This window comes from Eurypyga helias, unplaced genomic scaffold (genome assembly GCF_000690775.1).
Source record: "Eurypyga helias isolate BGI_N326 unplaced genomic scaffold, ASM69077v1 scaffold6899, whole genome shotgun sequence".
Lineage (NCBI taxonomy): Eukaryota > Metazoa > Chordata > Aves > Eurypygiformes > Eurypygidae > Eurypyga > Eurypyga helias.
Genome location: NW_010272627.1, coordinates 31,069 through 57,224, shown reverse-complemented (window position 1 = coordinate 57,224; position 26,156 = coordinate 31,069). Strand labels below are relative to the sequence as shown.

The window sequence follows — 26,156 nt, the reverse complement described above, 5'->3', positions numbered from 1 at the left end:
GCAGCAGGGCTCTGCCCGCCGGCGGCAGCGCACCGTCCTGCTGCTGGGCATCGCCGTCCTGCTGGCCGCCCTCGTCCTCGCCGTCGTGCTGGCTTCTCTCCTGACTCACGGCAAGCGGGAGGTCCGTCCAGGCGTGCTGAAGTGGAAGGACAGAGGGACCACTAAGAATCTCCGAGAAGTCATCCTGGGAAGATGCTACAACTACGTGGTGTCGCGGTACCCTGAGTACCCTGAGCTGGGGTGAGTAGTGGTGCTGGTCGTGCATCAGGTGTGTAAAGTGGACCGAAGAGAGCCGTCTCTCACCTCCACCCCGCCGCGTGCCCTAGGTTTGCTGAGAGAAATCGGGGCAGTAAGACCCCTCTCCCCTAACCTCAGACAGCAACTCTTGGTGCCCCAGTGGTGGCTTTTTAAGGAAACTACCTGCAGAGCCAATATACGTGATACTGATCCCAGGTCAAAATGTAATCATAAATGGGTTTAGCAACTTCTTTAAAGCCAGGTAAAATAAAAGCTGGATTCTAACAGGTTTCACTGGGGGTGAAGCAATTTGCTGTAAAACTGGTCTGCCAAAAATCACTGCATTCACAAAACCAAAACTAGACGGGAGGGAGGAAAGGGTGGAGGTTCAGCACAGATTTATAGGACAGACGAAGATGTTAGAAGAGCACTGAGAAGTGTCTTGGAGTTATTCAAAACAAGTGTTCTTAGCGTGACTTTGTGATGAGCACAGACAGCTTGCATGGAGGGCTACAATCGGCTTGCGGTGCCAGCACGGCAGTCCTGGGCAAAACCTTCCCCTGGTGCTGGTCCCTGCTCAGCCCATCGCAGCAGGCAGTGTAACACCCCGAGCAGCCCTCTGCTCCTCTGCTGTGGAAGAGGATTCCCTGAGCCCAGGTCTGCAATAGGCGTATTAGGGCCGAGAACTGAGTTTCTGATCCTCTTTGCTGCAGGGAAAGGCAAAGTATGAAATAAGGAGTGCCCTACCCCACCCCTACATGGCGGTGGGCATTCAGGATGGGATACAGAGCAGCCAGGGTCTCTCAGCAGGGACCCATCCATCACTTCGGTGGCACCAGCCACCCTATTTTATGTCCACAGCGAGCATCTGGCAGACCATACTTTGGCCAGGTGACAGAACCGTCCTGGTCTTTGTCTTAAAAAAGGCAATTGCCACCTCTCATTTTCATAACATTGAGCTTATGAGAGCAAAGCTGTACGTAGTTCACTTGCATTTGGACTTCTCTCAGCTTCCTACATCCGGTGCTGTATGAAAAAGCTGATTTGAAGCATTTGAAGGGAAATGTGCATGTGGAAAATCATGGCCTGAGCGTGCAGAACCTTAAGTTCACGCTTTACATTAAACACCTAAGTAGGTTTAGTGAAGGGAAACGGGATTCTTTTACAAATAAAATTAAAAAGCTCCTATAGCTTTTGCAAAACCATGTACATGTTTCTAAAAGTACACATTAATTTATTAAAGAAGTATACACTCAATATTTAAATTTGAAGCTATTTTGAAGCCTAATAGTCTCTGTTACTTAAGTTCATTTCATTAAAATTGGGGTTCTGAAGATGTAAAAACCACTTTTGTGTGAATATGTTTTCAGCCAATGTCACGTGTGTTTTCATTCACAACACAGTTTGAATATGAACCACTAATATCACTGGGAATAATTTGTTTAAGCAATTATTTCAAGGAGACATCTTAAAAAATCACAATACCATCAGCACAAGTTTTCTAAACAGGTTGTTTTTGCAAGGTGTAGCATTTGTGCTTTTCTGGGAATCCAGCCTGAGACTCCTCGTTTCTGATCCTGCTGAGCTCAGGGCAGTTTGTCACGTAACCAACCACTTCTGTCACTGGCACTTTCTGATAATAAAGCGAGTGCCTTCAGGACACATCAGAGAGCTCCGTATCTTTCATCCTCCACTCTTTCATCGTTAATGTAGACCTTGGAACTTGCGTGGCATGAGATCTTTGGTGCACTTAATCAAAGAAAAGGAGTAGGAACAGGGAACTGCAGAAACCTGGGCAGGTTTATGAGCTGAGCAAACCGTGTCCTGTACTCAGTTAGGACTTTTGTTGCCACTGTTCCCACCAAGAGAACCTTGCTGCCGTGATTAGAAATCTTCTGATTTCCTCATAAATTTGTCCATAGTCTGGTTTTGCCCTTTTAATCTTACACCAACATGTGCATTTGTTTAAAAAGTTCTGGTTTTAGTAAACTCGTGGACATTTCCTCATATTTTTACTTTTTTATACCAGAGTCACAAAGTTCCATCTTTGACAATATTTTCATTTTTTTTAAAATAGCAATCTGTTTACTGTAGTAGTTAAAGTGACTATTTACTACATTCTGGAATGCCTTATTTCAAACTGGAATAGCTGGCAGATTTTGGAAAAAAGGGATTGTTGAGATATGAATATAGACTTTAGGATATTTCTAGATATCACAGATAGATTTGACAGAGGCCACAAGTCTACAGCCCCCATTTAGCTCTGCTTTTGCAACTGCGTGCTATAAATCATGTGAGAAGGCCACAGACGTGGTAATGTACACCTTCACCATCACGGCTGCTTCAATCCTAGCGGGTACCTCCCTGCACTCTCCCTCGTCTTACTGAAGCCCCGGACACCAAACAGAGTCAGCACGCTCTGGGCATGCTCTTGTCTTTTCCAACACCAGCTGCGGGCTGAACCCAAGCCCAGAGAGGCCACTGGGAAGACTGTTGCTCTCTGCAGTAAGCACCTCATACACAATCAGATTTTATCCTGTTAATTTGCTTATTCTTCAAAATCATCCAACCATTCCGGCACTGTATTGAACTTGCTCGTTAAATAACAGTTCTCAGGTACCATATACAGCGCCTGCTGGTAATAATTGGGTTTTACTGCCTACATGGAATATAATCCTCTGTTTTATTTCTGCTGCTGGCTGGATAACTCTTACCATTTTTACACACAGAGTTTCCTCAGTTAGTCTTCCTGTGTAGGACTGTCATCATGCCAAAGCTGAGGAGTAGAGAGCAAGGAATAACAAATGCTTCAAATAATGTATTTTCAATATTAGCCTCATTTTTAGGAAAAAAATGCAGATGGTATAGCAGCAGGCTTTGGGGGTTTCATTCCCTGCACACATCCCTAGATACACACATTAAAGAGTGGTATTTCATTTTGGCTTCCCTGGAAAATACTGGCTGTTGCTAGAGGACAGAGCTGAAGTAAGTTTGTCACAGCTCAATAGTCTTTTTTTCCAACATTAACAAAAGCTGCAAGTTCTGCTTTCAGTAGTCCTGCAAAAATCCCATAGTCACCAACTATGGTCATTGCTATGTACTGTAGTTTTGTCTGAGTAAAGGCCAGAGGCAATTCGGTCTGAAGGAAGGTTTTGACCTCAAATTACTTTGTCTCGTCTTCCCCAGTAATACGCACTCCCTCTGGTGGCTAACGAACTAATTTTCATACTGCAGGTCTCATGCCATAGGAATTTCAGTTTACAAGTATTTATCCCTGGTATGATCAGAGGAGGGAAGGGCAATCGGGGGGGACACAGAGTGGCATGCTTGGCAGTACCAGGCTGGCGCTGGCCAGGTCAGTGTCAGATGGCCAGAAAAGCAACGCTGCTCAAGACCAGTTGTGGCGACCTGATAACGGACCCTTCGCTCGGAGGATGTCATTCATGATGGGTTTGCACCTTGCCTGCTGTAGGAGAACAGATGTAGCGTGAAACTTGTTGGTACAGGTTAGCTGGTTTAGTTTTCCTCTTGAATTGGCCGGCGGAGGTCAGATATGCTCAGCACCTTGGGACCTGGGGAAGGAGGGGAGAAGACACATTATCTTATCATAGTCACTGATCCCCAAAACACAAACAAGACTTTTTTAATTATTATCGTTATTTAGAAATAAACTCATCTTACATTTGCAGCTCAAGAGGTGTTTCATGCCCAGATACTGACTACTGCCCCCTCAGATCTGCAGTCACTTCTTGGTCTCTGACTCACCCAGGCGAAGCCAAGTTTGCAAGGACTTACTGTTTAAAAATGGCCGGATTCAAACCAGCTTATCTCAGTCTAACCTCTGCCAATGTGACATCCCAGACACAGGCAGGGAGCCACTTCACTCACAGGCCCAGCAGTCCTGCTATGTCTGACTAAGCAGTGCAAAAACATGGTGATGAAGCTGCAAAGTGTACAGCTTCAGTGAAGTTTTCACACAGTATTGTGTGGACATGCAACATAGATTTTTCCCCTTAAATACAATTGGGCCTACTAATGTCGTTTGTATAGTTAGTGCAAATTCCTGTTATAACAAATTTTAACAGCCTATAGTTCCATTAAATTTAGTAGCAGTTGGTGCCTGTTCAGGTGAGCTTTGTCTCCTGACTTCATGATCATGAACGCATTTTGTCTTCCCATTCCTTTGCAGCCTGTGGAGGAGATACGTTTTGTCAAAAAGAACATATGGAACATGATTTTGTGTGGGATACTATTGCACTTGCAGCAGAATTTCTTCCAGAGAGAAATCTGGGGTTTGTCATAGTATGCTTACTTTTGCATTTTGCCTTCATGCTTTGCTAGGCATTTTTAATTTAATTTCCTTGTATTTGTTCAACCATTGTTAACATTTTCACATCAAGCATAGCACTAAACAACAGCCATGATTTGATTGAGTGTCACAAAACCCTTAGCTTTATTTTATATAACCATGACATTAAACTTATCTGCGATTTGTGTTTTCATGAGGAAATACGCCTCGCATAAGGGAAATTTTTACTGAATCGCAGGCTTCTGAGGAGTATGGTGTTACTACCAAATCATAATGCATTAGCACCCCTATTAGAATTCACTGCAGATTTCTAAAGATTCTCAATTCAATATGCATCAAACTGCATAGGTTGGGTTTTTTTTTTTAATTATATTTTAACAAATACACCTTCTAAAAAAATAAAAAAAGGAATTGTTTCACCATCTCTTGTGGTTCCAGAGCACTGTCTGTGGAAAAGGTCATGGGGTCCTGGTGGACAAACTGAACATAAGCAAAGGTCAGTGGTATCTTGGGCTGCACAAGGAGGGCTGTTGGCAGCAGGTGGAGGGAGGTGATCCTTCCCCTCTACTCAGCACTGGAGAGACACATCTGGAATGCTGGGTGCCGTTCTGGGCTCCCCAGTACAAGGCATACTGGAGCACACCTAATGAAGGGCCATGAAGGTGGCTGAAGTGTCTGACATACAGGGAGAGGCTGGGAGAGCTGGGACTGTTCAGCCTGGAGAGGAGAAAGCTGAGGGGGATCTATCAGTGTGTAAAAATACCTGATGGGAGAAGTAAAGAAGAGGGACACAGGCTTTTGCCAGTGGTATCCAGTTGCAAGGCAAGAGGCACTGGACATTGATTAAAATAGAGGAAATTCCAATTAAACATAAGGAAAGTACCACCCTTTTTTTACTGTGAGGGTGATGAAAGAGTAGAACAGGTTGCCCGGGGGGGTTGTGGTTGCTCCATCCTTGGAAATATTAAAAACCCAACTGGACGTAGCCTTCAGCAATCTGCTCTGAGCTGGGATTTGGAGCAGACAATCTCCAGAGGTGTCTTTGTATTGTTCCATTTCTTAGAAAATGCTTTTAGACGTGCAAGAGGTCCACTGGGTAACCAGGTAACTGAGTGACCAGGACAAACAGTGATGCAGAAACTCTTTGGCTTATCTGTAGTGGCAATAGTGTTGGTATCTGTTCCTACTTTTGGTTTGTCTCTTGGCATTAAGATGGGCACTGTATCATCACAAAACCACACAGCTTATTAAAATGCCCAAGTCAGAACATTCGTTACAATGCTTCAGAATATGCTCTTAGTATTTCCCTCCCTGTTTCATGTGCCAAAGCGTTGACTTTAACACCTTTTCTGTGTTAGCCTTTGATATAGGAAACATGCATAGTTCTGGCTTTCATTTCTTTTGTCCTTCAATATTTATGGCAAGATCTTGTTTTACAATGGTTTTTCTCTAGATTGTATATAAGTGACTATGACTGTTCTTTTATCTTCTTGGTAACTAAGTTATAAACATTATAAACTTTAACAATTGTTTAGAGTCTTACTCAGAGGCACATTTCCACTGAAATATGCTCTACTGAGCTTTAATGGGGAACTGGAATATAACATTTAGTAGGCTCAGATAGATAGTTATTAACACTTTAGGATGTAGAGACAGGGCTACTAGTTCCATAGTTTGTCCTTCAAATGAATCCTCATGCTGCTGAAGGCAAGTTTCCGTAATTATTCTGGTCTATAGGATGGGGCTACATTTGGGTTTTAATGTCATCTCTTTCTGTGGACAGTTCATTAGAAAAAAATGATTATTTTCTTTAGCAAGAGACAAGTTCATATGGCAGTGCATAGCTATACTTTATTTGTTCTTAATTAATCGCCAACATGTTTATTTGTCCACTGACAACAGCAACCCAAAATCTGAGTGTCCTGCAAGTTTAAGGAGGAGATGTTGAAAGATGCATTGTTTTTTCTCCACGCACAACATCAATGTACTTAAAAGGTACAGAAATGCTGTTGGGATCTGAATTTATCTCTCGCTTTGACAGCCTTATGTCAGCTCAGTCTGTTGTCTATACTGAGTTATAATAATATAAAAATTATTATTAAATATATTTTTCTCATATACTCAAACTTCTTAAATTTATTTAACAGTGGTTAGATATTTAATGGCTATTACTGCAAGGTTCTGTAGGATTTCAAATAATTTTTCACATTTGGGTTAGCCTAACCATACTGCATCATGATTACCCCACCACCATGTATTAAAATCTCATTGAAGTGAAAGTCTCCTTTAGTTTTAATCCCAGATACCAGAGACAATATAGTTCTGTCTACACTATCCTTCTATGCATTAATCACAAGTATTTGTTGATGAAATACTGCCCAACTTAGTTTTCTACTGCAACTTTATGCAGCTACTTAGTCATGCACAGTCAGTTAGCTGCCTGTTCTTTGCCTTATCTCGTTTATTGATTTTCTAGAATTGGCTATACAGAGCAATGGCTGGTAGCTGTCTAAACTAATGCACCACCCTAGGACTGAAATTGTTAAATGTTTGGATGAATCAATCTAAGGGCTTGTTTTTGAAAGGTGGAACCCTGGTCCCTCCTACTTCTCCTTGCTTCAGTTCTCGTGTAACATCTGTACAGATGTCAGTGAAAACGGCTGCGGTCAGGGTTGGCTTGCTGATGGCATCGCTCAGATGTCATTGCTAAGGTATGGAGAAAACTTGAGAACTGTTTAACACCCCAGAGCACTATGGGGAAATATCACTTTGCTTATCTGTAGGGATAGGAGGAATAGATCCTTTTTCCCTTTAGGGTCAAACGAAAATATCTCTCATGTGTCCAAACATAAAACAGATGCAGCCTGTCTTCCCAGGAGATTACACCAAAATAAGGTATTATCAAGGCGCTTACTCACAGTTGTACTAGATCTCTAGTCTGTTCCCTTGGCCTTGTCTTGCTGACATCTGCCACCCTTGCAGTAGGAACTTCTCCTGATTTACTGCATTTATGCTACATTCCAGCGGTTTTAGTTCTATAATGTACGGCAAATTCATGTTATGGAAGAGGATATATCTGCAGCTGCATTAAGCCATTGATTCCCTGCTATAACATACTTTCATTTAGATCATTCTTATAGAAGTGTTTTTCCAAGTTTAATACTAAAAACAGTGTATAAAAATACACTTTCTAACCAGGGGATAAGATGCCAACTTAAATTTGTTCCCTCTATATCTCTTGAAGACATGCCCCTCACTTGGAAGCTTCAGCTGTAAAGCAACTACGACCCTCTGTCAAAACGCAGTCCAGGTGAGACTGCTGCCCTTCTAGAGGCTGTGCCCCACTTACAGGGCATCGCTGAAAACACCATCTGCTTATGCAGCTTGTTTTTTCACCCAGGAAAGCTGAAATCCAGCCAGCAAAACCAATCTGCGTATGTAGATGAACTCTTCACTGGTTTATAGCTGCCACCTCCTGGCTCAACCCTTCCCGGAAGGGTGATAAGGCTGAGTGTTGTCCTCGAGCACCAATTCCCAACTCACATAAAATACTCCAGGAGCTATAAACCAAAGGCACAAGTACAGCTGCCCTTACAAGCCTCTCATTCCTGCCACAGGTGACGGACTGGCGTGACGAGGAGCTGTCATTTGTTCCGGGTCATTCCTTGTATGTGAACATACACAGCCCTGAGGCGAACCCAGTGGAAATCTCACTTTGTACTTCTTTTTTTCCAGACTTCCAGATTCCTCACAGCTGCTGGGGGGAATTTAATTGCTCTGCCTACAGGCAACCTTTCCAGAAGTCATCTGTCTCTGAGGCAGAGTTTAGGATGGCTATCTCTATCCCCAGTCAGTTCCTGCGATGCTTTCTTTACTGGCTTATGAACTATTTAATTAGCAGAGCGCAATACTTAAAAGATCAAGCTGCCAAAAAACGTCAAGTATGTCATTCTCATATTGAAAAAAAGTCAGTTACCATAAATGTTACGGTGGCAGACACTTTGTAATAATTAAACTAAGTGGGTATGAGAGGCTAGTGCTCTGCTCATTGAAGACACTGGAATTGACAGCTCTTCCATGATTTTTTTTCCTTCATCCTTTCCCTTGGTAATTTTTTCCCTATTAACCTAATGCTAGAAGCAGCAGACAGTAGTCTCCTCAAATCCTCAGCGATGACAGCATATTGGCTGACCTCTCTTTAATACACATTTGTCTGATTTTTAGCACAAAGATGGGAGACTTTAGGTGCCATAATAATAAGAACGAAGCCGATCGGTTGAATGCACGTACCCATTTTCTGACTCAGTGGTCCGGAGACGGATCAGGCTGTCACCCAGCGTGAAGAACCGCACATCTTTGGGGTTGAGCCCAGGTGCTGCTCCTCAGCAGTCCCTTCTCCCACGGGATGGCAGTGTTCTCCTTGGGTTTCTCTCCTCCCACCCGCTGCAGAGAAGTCCAACTACAGCTGCCTGGGTCGGGCTTTGCAGTGGCTCCAAGAAAGCTACTCCAAAGCAGCAGTGTGACACGGCAAGACTGGAAGAAGGGAAGGGGCAGTGGAAGGAAACCCAGAAATATTTAGTGTGAAAAGGCAGCAAAAGGATTCTGGATTACAGAGGGCTTCCCCTCAGCACAGGCATAAAGGTTATTGTTCGCTGCATAACTTTTTTATGACATAAAGGCATGGCTACTCATAAACTCACGTGAAAAAACAACTTAAATATGGATGCATAAATTACACTGCTGTTTACAGCCATCAGAGTTTATCTAAGAGGCAGATAAACTGACACATAGGCAGAGATGGGTCTGTTAAATGCAGAAACATCATCACAACGTTTAGATCCTCTGATATGCATTTGCCTTCTGAGACCTCTGGTCTTTTACAGGTGAAGATGATGCCTTAGACTTCCATCAGTGTGAATTGCTCTTATGCCTTTAAGGAGCTGTCGTGGTTTATTCCCAGCCAGCAGTTAAGCACCGTGCAGCTGATCACTCAGCTCCCCTCCCCTCCTCCAGTGAAGGAGGAGAATTGGAGGAAAAGACAAGGAAACTTGTGGGCTGAGATAAGAACTATTTAATAATTGAATATAAATGAATAAAATAATGATACTAATAATACTAAATACTAATATTACTACTACTACTAAGTAATGAAAATAATAATGTCGCTACTACTACTAATATGTAGTGAAAATCATGGAAAATAATACAAGTGATACAACTGCTCACTACTCACTGACCGATGTCCAGCCAGGTCCCAAGTAGTGAGAGCCAGAGCCTGAGCCCAAGGGCCCGAGAGGGAGAGATCACACCAGAGTCAGCGCGAGCCCCATGAGCAAGAGAGTGAATGAGAAAGCCAACTGACCAACATGGATCCCCAGCCCACCTCCAACTTACGTACTGAGCATGTTGTTTTATGGAATGAAATACCCCTTAGGTCAGTGTGGGTCAGCTGTCAAGACTGTGTGCCCTCCCAGCTGCTTCTAGTGAGAAAGTTGGGAGCATAGCTGTGGTATCAGAAGCTGAAAATGTCCTTGCATTGGTGCAAACCCCCCTTAGCACCAACTAAAACCACCGGTGTTGTCAGTACACTTCCTAGGGCAAATCCAAACCAGCCTCATACCAGCTACTGTGAAAAAAATTAACTCTGTCCCAACTAAAACTAGCACAAGAGCTTTGTTATAACCACAACCCTACCAGTGACTTTTTAAAGAGCCAGATTTCTGAGCACTTAGGGACATATCTGTATTACTATTTTGGCTAATGTTGGTAGCAAATGAAAAGGAATCTTTTTTTACAAATTGCAGATGCTGGTGAGGTTTGATCCCTGCAAAAGCCAGTTACATAAAGGGCCCCACCACAGACACCACAATTAAAATCTCAGTTTGTCCTGAAGACACTGTCTTGTTTCAGAAAGAAAACTCAGGACCTTGGAAAAGCCGCTATTGACTGCAGAGGAGACTGTGGGAAGTGCCTCTGCCTGGTAGAGCAATTTAAACAACATGGGCAGAATTGACTGAGCTCTCTAGAGCAAAGCTTGGAATTAATTTTCACTTGTAAGTTTAAAGTGGGTCCCATACTTGAAGCACCTCTCAAATTTTTGAGTAAAAAAAAAAAAAAAGAGAAAACACAGCCCAAGGAAACACTGTACTTCTTAATATGTTATTAGCATCCACTGTCAGTGCAGAGCTGCACTGTTCATGGTCTAACTGAAATCAGCAGAGATTAAACTTTTCCTTGATATTATATCAACTAAATCAATTTCAATTGGGGATGAATTTGCTCCGTCATGACCAGTTAAAGAAAAAAAATAATTACACAGTAAAGAAAAAAATTAGGTACGTTAATTGTGATTTCTCAGATAGCTCCATGCTCAAATTAAGTGAAAGGGTACTCTTTCAAGGTTAGCCAGGCCAGTGTACTGATATGCAAGAGATAATGATGCAGAAGCTGTCCATTTTTCTAATATGCACATTAAAGTTTGGCTGCTAGGATAGCTGCTAATGGAAATATTCTTGTCCCTGTATGCATTTGATAGATTAATGTGATTTTAATAAAAAAGAGTAAATAAATGGAAATACTCAAATTCATTGGAAAATGCAACTTCTACCCAAATATAAGGACAAGTGCAGGATATGCTTTGCAGTATATACAACATTTGGATTTAATAAGGAAATAAAGTTTTAATGGTTATCTGTATCCCAGCCCTTATTCAGTGCTATACTGAGTGCAGGGTATAGTCTCAGTCTCCAAAATGTCATAAGGCACAGAGAAAGGGTTGCAGGTTACGTTCTTGAGTTTACAGCAGGTTTCACAGTGTTCTTTCTGTTAGTTATTATTTCACATTTACCAATATTTCCTAAACTCTGTTTGTGGGAAAAAAAAAAAGTTTGAAAAAGTTAAATGAAATTAGAGTATGTTTATTTTCCATGTCATTGAATTTGGATTAAATATTTCAGATTCTCCAGTAATATAAAAGTCTGTAAATATTTCAACATAAACAAAGTTAATCTCAAAGAAAGAAATTCGTTATGCATAAAAATACGATGTTTGCAGATATGATGCAGAATTAATATGCAACCCAAAACATACAAACAAAAGCCAGAGAAGGAGACCACACGAGCCCTGCAGCAGTGTGGTACACAAGTGTATTCACTGTGGACTCCTGTATCTGAATTAGATAAATTTAATTAACTGGTTGAGTGGTGATGCCTCTCACACCCTTCCTTGCTTCTGTGAATCAACAGAGAAAACAAAATGATCCCATTCTGTGACTGAGAACTCACAATGAGAAGCTGGGAGCAGCCCTAAGAGTACAGTTTGTTTCTAAGGCGTTTTTTGGCAAGGCAGATATGCTTGTTTGAACCTGAAAGGGTTGTTGGAATTTTTAGCCTACCAAGTTCCAGCAAACTTCTCATGCTGTCTTTAGGAGGCCTGGAGCTATAACGGGTCTCTGCCCTCACCTCTGCTCAGCGTGAGTTAAATGCTGCACACCAGACACATATTTTCTTGCTGTGCTGGAAAAAAGTGATGCACAATGCAATTGTTCATCACCCACCGACCAGAGACCAGCCAGTCCCCCAGCAGCAGCCCCTGGCCAGCTTTCCCCATAGTTCATATACTGAGCATGACACCATGTGGTATTTAGTGTCCCTTTGGTCAGTTTGGGTCAGCTGTCCTGGCTGTGCTCCCTCCCAGCTTCTAGTGCACCTCCACACTGACAGAGTTTGGGAAGCTATCTGAATATTCTGATACTCCAGTATCCGAAGGGGGCCTACATGGGTACTGGGAGAGGACTTTTTACAAGAGCCTGTAGTGATAGGACAAGGGGTAATGGGTACAAATTGAAAACAGGGAGGTTTAGATTAGATGTCAGGAAGAAATTCTTCACAGAGAGGGTGGTGAGGCACTGGAACAGGTTGCCCAGAGATGTTGTGGATGCCCCATCCCTGGAAGTGTTCAAGGCCAGGCTGGATGAGGCTTTGAGCAACCTGGTCTAGTGGAAGGTGTCCCTGCCCATGGCAGGGGGGGTGGAACTAGATGATCTTTAAGGGCCCTTCCCACCCTAACCATTCTATGATTCTATGATTCTAAGCTGAAAAGTCTTTGACTTAGTATAAGCACAGCTTAGCAACAACTAAAACATCAGGGTGTCATCATAGTATTATCATGCTAAATCCAAAACACAGCACTATACAGTACTAGGAAGAAAATGAACTCTATCCCAGAGAAATCTGGACAGAAGGTTAAGCCTTACCACTTCTGTGACCTTAAACGTATAGTTTTGCTCACCTCTGCCAGGACTGCAGATAAAGGCTGTTGTCTCAGATAGAAGTGACATCCATGCTCATCATCAAGTGCTGAGCTTGGTGTCTTGAAATGCTAGGAAACTGATGAATGCGTGACTCAGCAAGCTGTCTCGGCAGGATCGTGAATCACCTGGATGGTTGTTGCTTCATGCTTCTCATGGCCATGACCTGAGTTCAGCAGCAGAAATGCTTTGTAATGTGTATATAACTCATCTCTCTGTTTTGGGAATAAAAAAACCCCAGATTTTCTTATGATTCCTTGAAAAATATTTTGTCTTCAGAGACCAAGATTAAAAGCTTGGCAGTATCAAAGGATAAATGACCAGGTAACCAGCTGTCACCTATGGCTGTTAACGTGGTTACATATAACAGATTTCAGGAATAGCTTAAGAAAAAAAAGAAAGAGAGTCCTACCAGGAGGACAAATCATTTGACAGATTAGAAACTGTGAGCCGTATAAACGTCTTTGAGATGTACTGGTGCTTACAGCCAAGCTCTACAAATTCTCTTTATGGTACTGTTGACTGTGCAGAGCAAAAGGGACAGCTGCCTATTCTGGAATATCACCCCTTAATCAGCAGGAGCCCTTTCTTTCGCTTGATTCAGTGTTGTCACGTTGTAATCCTGTGTCACAGGGAGAGGTATTTACAACTTCCCGTCCCCTAAATGAAGTACCAAAGTTGGAAGGATGATCTCTGTGGGTTACTTACACAGTTTGCAGCCAGAAACAAGCTCCTCCAGGAGAAAGTTTAATATACCCAAGTTAAATCCTGCTAAGTAAAATATGTGAATACCCCTTGACATGACAGTGCAGCAGCAAAGTGATGACTGTGCTCCTTAGAGCATCTGCAGTTTGGCTTCTTATTTCTACAGTGACCGTAACTGAAAGTACATTTAGACTCCTGGATAAAAGGCAATGCCCCAGTAAATATGCTCATTATTATTAGTCTTTATTTACCTGAAGGTAAATTTGGTTCATATAAACAAGAGGTGTGGTCCGTAACACAGTTGCAGCTGCCCTGTAACAGACTGACATGGAAAGAAATGATAGGTGGCCAGAACTCCCCTGGCTGGCCATATGGCTGGAGACTCTCCAGGCTGACCTGCCTTGTCCCTGCCCACAGGCTCTGTCTGCATTTCAGATAGCACTGTACTGTGGTGTCATGGTTTAACCCCAGCTGACAGTTAAGCCCCACACAGCCACTCACTTACTCCCCCATGGCAGGATGGGGGAGGGAGTCAGAAGAGTAAATATGAGAAAACTCGTGAGTCGATAATTCTTGAGTGAGATAAAGACAGTTTCATAGGTAAAGCAAAAGCTGTGCACACAAGCAAAGCCAAACAAGGAATTCGTTCACCACTTCCCATGGGCAGGCTGGTGTTCAGCCATTCCCAGGAAAGCAGGCCTCCATCACGTGTAATGGTTACTTGGGAAGGCAAACGCCATCATGCCAAATGTCCCTCCCTTCCTCATCCTTCCCTCAGCTTTATGTGCTCAGCATGACATCATATGGTCTGGAATATCCCTTTGGTCAGTTGGGGTCAGCTGTCCTGGCTGTGTCCCCTCCCAGCTCCCTGTGCACCCCCAGCCCACTCACTGGTGGGGTGGTGTGAGAGGCAGAAAAGGCCTTGACTCTGTGTCAGCACTGCTCCGCAGTAACGAAAACACTCCTGTGTTATCAACACTGTTTCCAGCACAAACCCAAAACACAGCCCCATTCCAGCTGCTGGGAAGAAAATTAACTCTATCCCAGCCAAAACCAGCACAAGTGACAATACCCAAGCTAGATTTAAATCAGCAAGATCAGGCTGTGGGATCACTGCCTCCAGATAGAGCTCTGCAGTGTAAAACCCACGGCTGCCCCATGAATGAGAGATTAGGACATATCCACCATAGACCCTTCACAGAGGAGGACCAGAAGAAGCTGGGGCATGGAAACCCACCGGTGGTATGACCTCCCAAAATGCCGTATATAATGCTAAGTTAGATTTGTTACTACATAAATAAAGGCAGATAGGAAGGAAGGTCAGGGACATCTTGCCATGGATTGCCTGGTCCTTCCTGGTATGATACGGGCCAAGCCCCTGTAAGACTCATAAGAGGCAGTCCCTCTGGTAGCTAGTGCTGCCAGGTGCTTTCTTCTGGACACGGATAGACAAGAGTCTGGCCTTCTCTTTCTGTGATGTTTATTTTCCATAAAGCTTAGGAATGGAAGGAAATTCATGTCCAGACAGTGAGGAAACCGTCAGGAGATAATGAGCAGGCCAGGTTCTGGGTTCCAGAGTTTAGATGTGGCCTGTGTAACACAAACAGCTCAACTCTTCCAGTTTGCCCCTCTGATGCTTGAATGGGAACTCAGTAGAAATCTTGATCAAGTTCAGTTGTAGGAATGAGATTACACAACTCTGGAGAAGATTAACTTGAAAGTGTTTGGAAACCTTCAATGATTTACTACCGTTTTACTTAATCCTTTTAGGACTATTTTAAAGATTAATCGAATTCCACATCCTACATGTTACCCAAGTACCAACTGATAACAAAGGCTGCAGGGGTGTGTCTGTCATGTACTAAATGATCAGTGCTATTTTTATAGTGCTCTGAAGCCATTAGTTTCTTCACACAAGACAAAGTCCATTCTTCAAACAGCTTTCAGTGGGAGCACAGTGGGAGATGATTGCAAACGGTGGAGAAAGAGTGGATGAGTCAAAGACAGTCAGAGCAGCTCCATTCAGACACGCAGACAGCAGGATAATTCAGTCAGCATCTTAAATTTACATAAAAATAAGGAAGAGAAGGGTGGGAAATCACTGCATTACTGTCACTGCTGCAATGAGAGGGGCAGGCTTTCCATGTGGGCCTGAAACTATGGGAGCGTGAAGAGGAAGGGAAGAGCACTCATGGGAGACAGCCATGAAAACTCATACTAGACAGACAATAGTTATGAATTGTCTTAATGCAGAGTTCTCATGCATTACTGTAAGAAAGCAAGTGTCCTGAGCCGTCCCACACCTTGTTATATGCTGCAGCTTTGGGAAGGGAGCATGGCACTACTTCAGCACAGAGATACAATTGCTTGCCAGCAGCATGCCAACAGAATTCCTCTCGGCAGTAGGAAAGGAGCCCTGCTTCTGTCAGCAGAGTTGTGCTTTATTTCCTAGGCTGACAAAGCAGCATCTTAAGAAACAAGTGTAGGCTGTGGTGATAAGGCTCTGTCATGGCATGCACCAGTTCCCCCCTGTCTATTTAGTGGGGTTCCTCTGACTCACACCAGTGAGAACAAAAGGGCCAGAATCTGGAGGATCAAGAGACAAAAAAAACCACTGGAGACCAAGCACCCTATTTGACTCTTGGTTATTTATGTGCAAAGCAGCTGTGGCTCTAGCAAAGTCAATAGCTGAGAATTAATGCATAAATGAAAATAATATTGGGTCAAAACCTGCCAGACTTCTGCTTTTGCTTTAGATAAAATTATAGATATTATTTCTGTGGGGTCGAATGCTCTGCAGGGAGACACACGGGCATATTTTTGGCTCACTGTACCTGAGAAGCCAATATCCTTCAACCATATTCTTAAAATGCACAACCTATATTCTGCCACATTTGCTTCTCATAATTTGGTATGTATTATCAAGAAATTCGGTCTTCTGGTTATGTGATATCAGCACTGCTCTTTTTAAGGGACAAAAACATAGAGGGCATCCAGATATTACAATAATCAGTAATTTAAAATCCAGGAGACAGCGATATATGTTTTAGAACTACTCATTCCTTCATTCATGCTCAATTTGCCGAAGATACTCTAGTTTTTTAATGGATAATGTATTTTGGTGCCTGAACATAGTCAGAACTCTTTTAAAACCTGATCCATAGTGTTTGACCATAACAGAAGGAGATCTTTTCAAAGTTATAAACACCCATAAATACTAATTGACCGTGTTTTAATCTTTTGGCAGAGATAAGGATTGCCTAAAAATATGGGAATCATTAAAACACGCATTCATTTACAAGAATCCCTGTAATATTACACCAGAAGATTACCAGCCGTTGATGGAGTTGGCAAGTCATCCTATACCCTGTAACAAGGTACAGTGCACGGTGGGCTGCGTAAGGAGGGTTGTTGTGGGACGACGTGTCTGTGCAGTGCCCTGAATGATGGATCATGTCTGTAACGACTGTGTCTGCATGTTGACGAGGATGATATTTTGCTCTTGTGCCTATTGCAATACTGTTACCACCTTTAGACCCCAGTAACCCTGTTTATTCTGGAAATCATCCCGGTGTAAGGCTTGCCTTAAATGTCAGTACTAGGGTTGCCCTGGTGAAGTGACGGAGATGTCCCTGTGCCCTGTGCACACGGGTCTCTGTAAGGAGCATGCTAGCATGCTGTTAGAGGGACGCTGCTTCCAAAAAGCTGCTCTTCCATGTGTAATTCAAAAGCACACAACAACTTAGGTGTATACCCTATGAGAACTAGTCAAAACCTTTCTTTCAAAACGCTTTACAGGCTGAACATTTTCATTTCCACAAAAAATAGCCACCCAAAATATTTTGGAAGTGGGAGCATGAGCTGTAGAAATAAGAACTGACCCACTAATGTGAACTTGCAGCATTTCAATAAAAATTAAAACTCCTTCATTATCATGAAAATTGTTTTGCTTTTCTCCAGGAAGATTTCCTGACCAGCTCTAGTATAAATATCACTGATTAGGTATTGTACCTTATTTCACAGTCACTGTTTTGGAGCAAGACAAATGACCTCGCTCATCGTTACACAAGATCCAATCAAAATTTCCTTACCTTGGAGGACACCTTGTTGGGTTATATGGCTGATAGGGTTTCATGGTGTGGAGACCCCTCTGCCCCAGGTAATAAAGTCCTGTTTTTTACAAAACAAATCAGAACAATGGAATTTCAGTTTATTCTTTTCTCTTGCATATCTAGACCTAAACACAGTCCTTTTCACATATTCTTTTCTTCAGTTTGGTTTAAAACCTTAACCGTATTTCTGTCCCATTTTATGGAAGAATGAAAATAATACTTATTTCTCAGGTTAATTTAAAAACCACAACTTTTTTCCTACTATTAAAACACCAGATTGTTTCTTGCACTAATGGTCATATCTTGCCCTCTTTATCAAGATCAGGGCAGGTACCCTGGGGTTACTGCTGCCTGCAGGACTCCTGGGTTGGTGCTTAAAGCTAGCAACCTGTAAAATCGGCTGGAATAACTGAAAATGTTGGGCAAAGTTCAATTTTTTTGATGCAATTGGACAGCATTGTCAAGAGCCAATCTGTTTGGGTAATGGGTATAATGGGTAATGGGTATAAACTGAAATCAGGGAGGTTTAGATTAGATGTCAGGAAGAAATTCTTCACAGAGAGGGTGGTGAGGCACTGGAACAGGTTGCCCAGAGAAGCTGTGGATGCCCCATCCCTGGAAGTGTTCAAGGCCAGGCTGGATGAGGCTTTGAGCAACCTGGTCTAGTGGAAGGTGTCCCTGCCCATGGCAGGGGGGTTGGGACTAGATGATCTTTAAGGTCCCTTCCAACCCAAACCATTCTGTGATTCTATGATTCTATGTTTCTCACATGCAGGACTACATGTTTTCCCTTCTCAGTTTTCTGAGAGTTATTTGCATCCAGGGCCTGCAGCTGCCTCCCTGAAACATGTGTGAGCAAACACAAAGACCTTCAAACACATGCAAATTCACTTTCCTCTCATGTAGCCTTCTTGCTTTGGTAGGGGGAAAATCTTTCTGCCATCATAAATCAGCTCTCAAAGCCATATTAACATTGCAATAATGTTTACTCTAACCTTAGCCATTCTATAAATGTATTTCTTCTCAGGAATCAACTACGAATCTTGTCCAAAACGAAGTGAATGTGAGAGTAACCCTAGCTCTGTATTCTGGAAAATGGCATCCAAGATGGTAAGATCTAGAATAAATCTCCCCGAATCCAAGAATGTTGAAAGGCACTAAGTTCCTGACACTGTCAAAAATGTGAGTTTGCAGATTGGACTTAAAACATGGGATAGCAAAAGTTCACACGAGCGTTAGCCTTAGGTGCTAAAAATCATGGGTTTGGAAATTTGTGTTTTTACAGTATTTAATGTCACTGCAGTTTGGGCATTCATATTTTTGGACAGAGACTGTGTGCCAGTGTCTAGTACAACACTTGGCAGACAGCTGGAGTTTTGCAAATAATGTTTACCATAATAATAATAATTACCACCTTAATTAAATCACAGGACTGAAATTGCCAAAATAAAATACATTTTAGCATGTTAATGTTAAGAGCAGTACCCAAATTGGCAGAGAAATTTTCCAAGCATCTGAGAATCCCCTTGCACCTTCCCGGAATACACTTGAAGAGCACATCGTATCTGGCCAGGTCCCTATGATGTCCCCAACCATAAGCACACCCCAACTCCCACGACATGAATGAGATCCTGGTAGTCTGAGTTAAGCAGTTAACCTGGTTTTGTTGAATCAGCACTTTACAGAAAAAAAAACTCACCACCCTACCACAAAAAAACCTGCTCTCTGGTATCAGTTTAATTTTACGTGTCTCTCAAGACTTCACCCTTGGTATGACTATAGCAGTCCCCAACCATAAGCACACCCCAACTCCCACGACATGAATGAGATCCTGGTAGTCTGAGTTAAGCAGTTAACCTGGTTTTGTTGAATCAGCACTTTACAGAAAAAAAAACTCACCACCCTACCACAAAAAAACCTGCTCTCTGGTATCAGTTTAATTTTACGTGTCTCTCAAGACTTCACCCTTGGTATGACTATAGCAGATGCCTGCCCAGGTGGGAAACAAGCTTCCTGCATGCTTCAGTTCTCATGTATGTAAGAAAAAGTCTACTAACTGTAAAAAGTATTGGGTTTGGGTAAACTAGTGTACATAAGTTTTCTAAGCTCAAAACAGTTTTGATGTTCTCATTAATCCCCTCAGTCCCAGAGCCTGTGAGGGATACGCCACCATACAGCGTCAGGCTTACTCGACTGCAGGCTTTCTAGACTGAATGAATTTAAGATCTACTAAAACTCATGCTTATTATATTAGAGAATTATACATAATGAAACTTTACCGTAACTTCACAGCTTTCTAAGCCACATGGCTTAGATGTAAGAGTACTTGGAAGATTTGAAAAGGTCACCTGTGTTAAGCTTTTTAAACATTGTCTTGCCAATGGATTATATATACCTAGAACACGTACTTTATGTTGTAATCTTAGTAGTATTTAAATATTTGGACATGAGCTTTAAAGAATGAAAGAGCAGTGATTACATGTCGCAGTAATTTAAAAATCAGATCAGACAAAAATCAGTGATGAGTTTTACTAAAACCACTGGGGAGAAAAATCCCAAACCACAAAAGAACACAGTGCATGAGTCACAAAATGATGACTGTGAGATGGTTTGCATGTCCTTAAACTTGGTGTACCTCTGTTTTGGCTCATCCTCACTGCCTGAGTTAAAGCATTCTGAGGATTATTACAAGTTAGTGAGGGAGGGAACAGCCCCGTCAGACATCTATGGCTGCTGGGCCTCTGGAAACTTGCATCCTGCTGTAAAAATTGAAAAGAGCAGTGACAGCAAAATTGCTCTACCAGTCCCATGCCACCTCAGACTGACGAGTTATAGCTGGCTAATGCAGCTTTGTGACAGTTTTGCCATAGCCTTTAGAGGATTATTTTTTTTTTTTTGCACTGACATGATTTGTTAAAATATTGGCAGATCCTCTACTTGTATAAATCAGTTCTGATGACATCAAAGAAGTTAATTTATATTAACCCTGAGTCTGACCTGGCACTGCACGCAGTGTCAGAATATAAGGTCCATTTGTTTTGTTCAGTTTGCAGAAACAGCATGCGGTGTGGTTCAAGTGATGCTCAACGGATCAGTAGAAGCTGGAGCTTTCAGAAGCAGCAGGTATTTATTTACTCAGCATCCTACCATCTATGTTTCTGTGGGGCCTGCATGCTGGTAAGCATGTCTTTGCCAGTGAGTCCCAGTGCAGAATGGATTTTGGCAAGCTCATGTAGAGCTCTAAACCATTGGCTGTTGAAGAGAGGATTCACTTAACTCCTTCTGTACTGTAACTGTAGTTGAAATCCTTCTGAGGGTATGTGGGTGAGGTATCCAGTACGCTCTCACTGTAACTTTATTATTACAGTTTAATTATTCACTACACGAGTGACACATTTCTAATTGTACATGGAGCTGACTGGATTTTCACCCCTTCAGACTGTGCTTCCTTGGGTTACCTGGTTGGAAGTGCAGTCATGAGTAATGTTAAAAGATGAAGAACATGCTGGTCAGAAGAACAGTTGTGTTTGTTTTCCTTGTACCAAATCAGCAGCCAATAAACCAAACAGCAGAAAAGGCACTAAAGATGGAAAATCTTCAGCTTGTTTCAGATTTCAGTTCTTAGGAAAGTAAAATCAGAATGAGGAGAAAATCTTGTACTACGAGCTAATTAAATAGTTCTGAAAATCCATTGGCAAGATAACATTCAAATAACAGCAGCACTAATAAGCACTTGTATTTGGGGAGCATACTCTGTACATCTTACTTAGATAACTAAGAATGTTTTGCTTTTCTGTGTCCCATTCTTACAGCATTTTTGGAAGTATTGAGATCTTTAACCTAAATCCAGATAAAGTCTCCGCAGTACACATTTGGCTTATGCATGACATCGGCAGACCTCAGAGGTAAGTCACGCCGGTACGAAGGGACGAGCAGCGTGTAGAAGGCAGATGGTGCAGTTCAGTTATGTCAAGTGACTGTCTAGCAACGACACTGTCACGAAACAATGACCTGCTCACAAAACCTGCCCTACCTTCACTCTCCCAGCTGCTTACTTTACTGGAAAGAATGACATTTGAACCGTTGTTTTCTTTAGTATTTTTCATAGGCAGTGCTGAACAGTTATAGCTAAGACACATTTTCCTTGCTTTCGAGAAGTTCCATGACCTTTAAATTCCTTCCAATCCCATTGAGCTCTACAGACCCTTATTACGGGTGCAGGACTGAAATCACAGACCAGGCTACTTTTGTGAGGGTGACCCTCTGGAAAATACATTTTTCCACAAGAATAATATAATGATGCTGACCAGAACCATTTTAGACAAAATAATTTCGAATGCAGGAACAGGTTTCCCAGAGGGGTTGGGGAGTGTCCATCTGTGGACATACTCATCCAACTGGCAGCCTGGTCTAGCTGATATTAGTTGGAATAATGATGTCAAGTGGTCCCTTTTAATCTCAATGATTCTGTGATTTTTAATAATAAATTTGTAGTTTAAATGCTTGTCATGGAATTTCTGGCACCAGAACTCACATCTGAACCTTTCTGAGTGGCCTTTTTCATCCGGATCAGATTCCTTTGCAGACCGATCACAGTTTCAAGCGCTGAGGATGAGGTTCAGTGCCTCTGACCCCTACCTCCAGAGTCAGTTCTGTGGTTCACATGGTTATAATGCACTGCCATGGTTTGTCACAGTCCTGCACAATGCCCCACACACCAGAAGCAGCATCTTTGATGCTGTGGGTCAGGAAGCAGCCCGTTATGATGCAGTGCGACCCAGGAATGAGTGTGAGCCCCACAGAGACCCTTGCTCGGACAGCCTCACTGTCTGACAGAGTGCCCGCTCCAGTGTTGCAACCCCTTCCCTAGTCCTGACACTCAGAAGTGTCTCTGCCACACAAAGAGACATAGCTGTCACAGCTCACACGTATGCATCTACCCTGTGATCAGCATGCCAGGCGTGTTCTTCCACGCCATTGCATAGAGGTCTGCTGAAGAAAAGGACATTAAGTAATCTGGATATTAGTTCCCCCAAACATGGCACTCCGTCTTTTCTCCCATGACTTCCCATCATCAGAAAAGCCATCGTGTTCCTCCTCAACAGCTTCAGCAACATGGTGCCCTGCCAGCCTTCCTGACACACCCTTCTCTCCTGTGCCAAGCTCACAGCAGTTTCCTTTCTATTTTCTACTTACTTCCAAGGAGAAAGAGTTACATATGTATTCCTTTTATCTTCTGATTTGTATCCCATGTTGAACCACTGATAACATCTGCTAAGTCTTGTGAATAAAAAAGAGCTGGCTCTGCTTTCCACTAATGCTGTATTTGGAACTGGATTTGCCCTGATGCATCCCATACTCCAGACCAGGAGATGATTTTTATCCAGAGATAACAAGTTTGCAGTGGCTCTATCTGCATCTCTGATATTTGTCACTCCTGTCACTACAGCCCTGGGGCCCCCCTTGGGCTATTTCAAGCAAATTAAGCATAGAGATAAAGATCTCAAAGGTATGACACTGCTACATGCTTCATGGAACCAATTAGCTGGATGGAAAAAAAAAAATACAAATTAGGAAATGGAAAAGTAGTTGAAACAGCCATTGTCAATACAGAGTAGAAGCAGCCACAGACTTTATGAAACAGATAGGAGATGCTTTTATCCTGCTTCCTTCCATGTTTCCTATCTGCTTCTTCCTATCTTATGTCCTACCTGGGACATAACTGCTGGCCCTTTCTCATCATACAGAAGACTGGATCACTTTGTCCTTCCACAAATCTGAACAAGCCTTATATTGTGCTGCTGTTGATGGAGGCCACCAGAGGCTCCAGAGCAGTTCTAGAGCACCTTGAAGTGTGAATGGGACTAAGTTATTCCCCACAGATACCTTCCTGCACCAAGTTCTCGTGCAATGTACACAGTTGAACATCAGATAATTTCTGCCAGTGAAGGCCCAGTGGTAGCCAAAACTCCACAAGCCCAATGGACTTTACAGCACATTAGCAAACAAGTCTTTAAAGAATCTTACCTGAAATAAGGCAAAGTGACATAGTGTGGATTTTAGCTGAGCTTCTTCTAAACACAAGGAACATAAGTAATGGAAGACTTTTCTTTCCAGTGAATCCTGCTCAGGTCATTCCATAAAGAGGTTAAAAAGCATCTTAGAAGAGCGAAACTTTAAGATCACCTGTGAAGACAATTACAGGTAAGTACTTGCTCTTATTGGTATCAACTCACCATCATAAAACTAATATTGTATCTCCCTCTTGATTTAACAAGGTTTTCTGGTTTGCAGCAGACTCCTCACTTACTGCCATCACATCCCTTTGATGTGGCTGTGTGCTTGGCAGGGGCTTGCACTCGTGCTGCAGACCTCCTGCTAGCTGGGTCTGGGGCTTGCCCTCTGCCCCGCAGCACCTCCAGGAGGTCACCACCAGTGTACACGTCCAGTTGCCTGCAGGGAAGGAGGAATCCAGCCTCCCAACACAGTTTCATCTGACCAGGCATTTACCTGCAACAATCACAATGAAATAGGCAGTTTTCCTCCCTGCTGCACGCAGATAAGACAGTATGTCAAGGATGGTCCTTCCTTCCTTTGCTGTAGTTTGAGCTTACTTCCCATCCAGCTGCTTTGTCAGAGACTGAGGCATGAGACACGATAACTATTATTAATTACTATAATTTCCCATTGTCAGGAGATAAAAACAGGAGTCCAGGAAACAGAACAGCCCAAGTTCTGACTTGCCTGAAATCTCTCTCTGCCTGCTGAGGAGTTATCAAAAGCCTGAGACCCTTTATCCTTCTGTGAGTTCAGAGACCTTCACACTCAGCAAAAGTGTTCATTAGTGACATTAAAAAGCAGCAAAGGTTCAATATTATTCATATCTTATCTGTCAGGAACAGCTTTTCAGGGTGAAGGACTCATACTTGGATGAGAACATTTCCAAAGTCAACATTTCTATAAACTACTGAGTTTGTGACAGTAGTTTTAAATAAGGAACATTTGGTCTGCAAAGGAGACAAATACTTTATCTGGTGCTAGGATTTTCATCTTGAAGACAGAGCAATATATTCCTGTTTAGGTACTGCTAAACCTGATTAACGGGTACTCTGCACATTGTGAAAAAAATAATGCTGGTGTGGTGCATAAATCTGCCAAGTGGCGATGCTCGTGTGCTTGCTTTCTCCTTGGGTACCAGCAGTCTTTAACGAGTACTCCCAGAACGTGTAAGCGGGTACAAATTATTTCAGCCTGTGATGAAATAAGCTAAGGGGCCAGGGAGGAAGGAGAAATATGTAGTAGCTTAGATCCCCCGTGGCTCAGCTCCAGGAGAAACCTGTAACACATCATGAAGAGTTGCTGACATGCTCATTGCTGTGGTTCACAACTCGCTTCAAGTAGGGCTTTTTGTCAGAGCTCAGCTAACGCACACATAAACAACTGTGTAGAACAACACAGACTGTTAACTTTCCTATTTTATCTACAGAGCAATAATAAAATAAGCAATTTACATGTGCAGTAAAACTCCTCAGGATAGACTGAGCAAGTTAGTTTCACTCCCCTGAGGTCATTACAGACAGAACTGTGGGTCTGTGTCAGCCAAACATCTGGCTTTTCGTGCCATGTAGCGGCTGATGCTGACCATTTTCTCTTGCTTTTGTCAGTGCCAGTAGTGTCTTCCAGAAGCAACTAAAAACTTTGATTCAGTGGATGTACTTCTAGCAAAAATTCTAATAATCCCTGACACCATTACCAACAGCTTCACTTTGTAGTAGTGGGGGTTACCACCGGGTGAGCAAGGTGGTGACCTCAGCATGGCAGCAGCTGCGTAGTCAGTGTGAGAGATCTTACTTCTTTTCCATAATTATTTTTGTTATCACAGCATAGCTGATAGGCTGTGAGTTCACACCCTGCTTTTTTCATACTCACTTGCTCTTGTCCCTATAAACATCAAAGTTATCTTTCTGCAGCAAGATCTAAAGAAAAATTATCCTAAGTAAAGACATCCACTTCATAAGCACAGATGTAACGTGCGCTGTGACCTTCACCTTGCATTTAGCACCTGTGGAGTTTTGTTCTGTTGTACTTGCAAAGTGATTACTAAATATTTGTTTGGTTTTGTGTCTCACCACAGGCCAGTTCAGCTCCTTCAGTGTGTGCATAACCCTGACCACACAGACTGCAGGCTCTGCACCAACACCACGGCAACCCCATGACGCGGCATGCTCCGCGCTGCTGAAGACTCTCATCATTAGTGTGTAGAGGTGGAAAAGATGTGGCTACATAGCTTAGAGTGATAAACAGTAGCGTGGTGTGTACAGTCCATAATCCTTGCTGCGACACGAACAGCCAAGGAGCAGGTGATACTTTAGGTGTGATTATTGTACACACACGCGCACAAACATACTATTTTGGAGGGACCAGGGGCATGTTCAGTGGTTGAGGGCAGATGCTTTGCCCTGGCTTGCTCCCAGAGGGTCGAAGC

General features: G+C 42.8%; 1 protein-coding gene across 1 annotated transcript; it reads left to right on the top strand.

Moving 5' to 3' along the window:
• Positions 1–7: 7 nt before the first annotated feature.
• CD38 (CD38 molecule) lies at positions 8–25,911 on the top strand (the record flags this gene model as incomplete). The annotated part of the gene is made up of 8 exons (XM_010159181.1): positions 8–240; positions 16,807–16,936; positions 17,583–17,718; positions 18,699–18,781; positions 20,718–20,794; positions 21,484–21,576; positions 23,789–23,875; positions 25,806–25,911. Coding segments are annotated over 8 exons (921 nt in total), but the record flags the coding sequence as incomplete, so codon positions are not given.
• Positions 25,912–26,156: the final 245 nt, after the last annotated feature.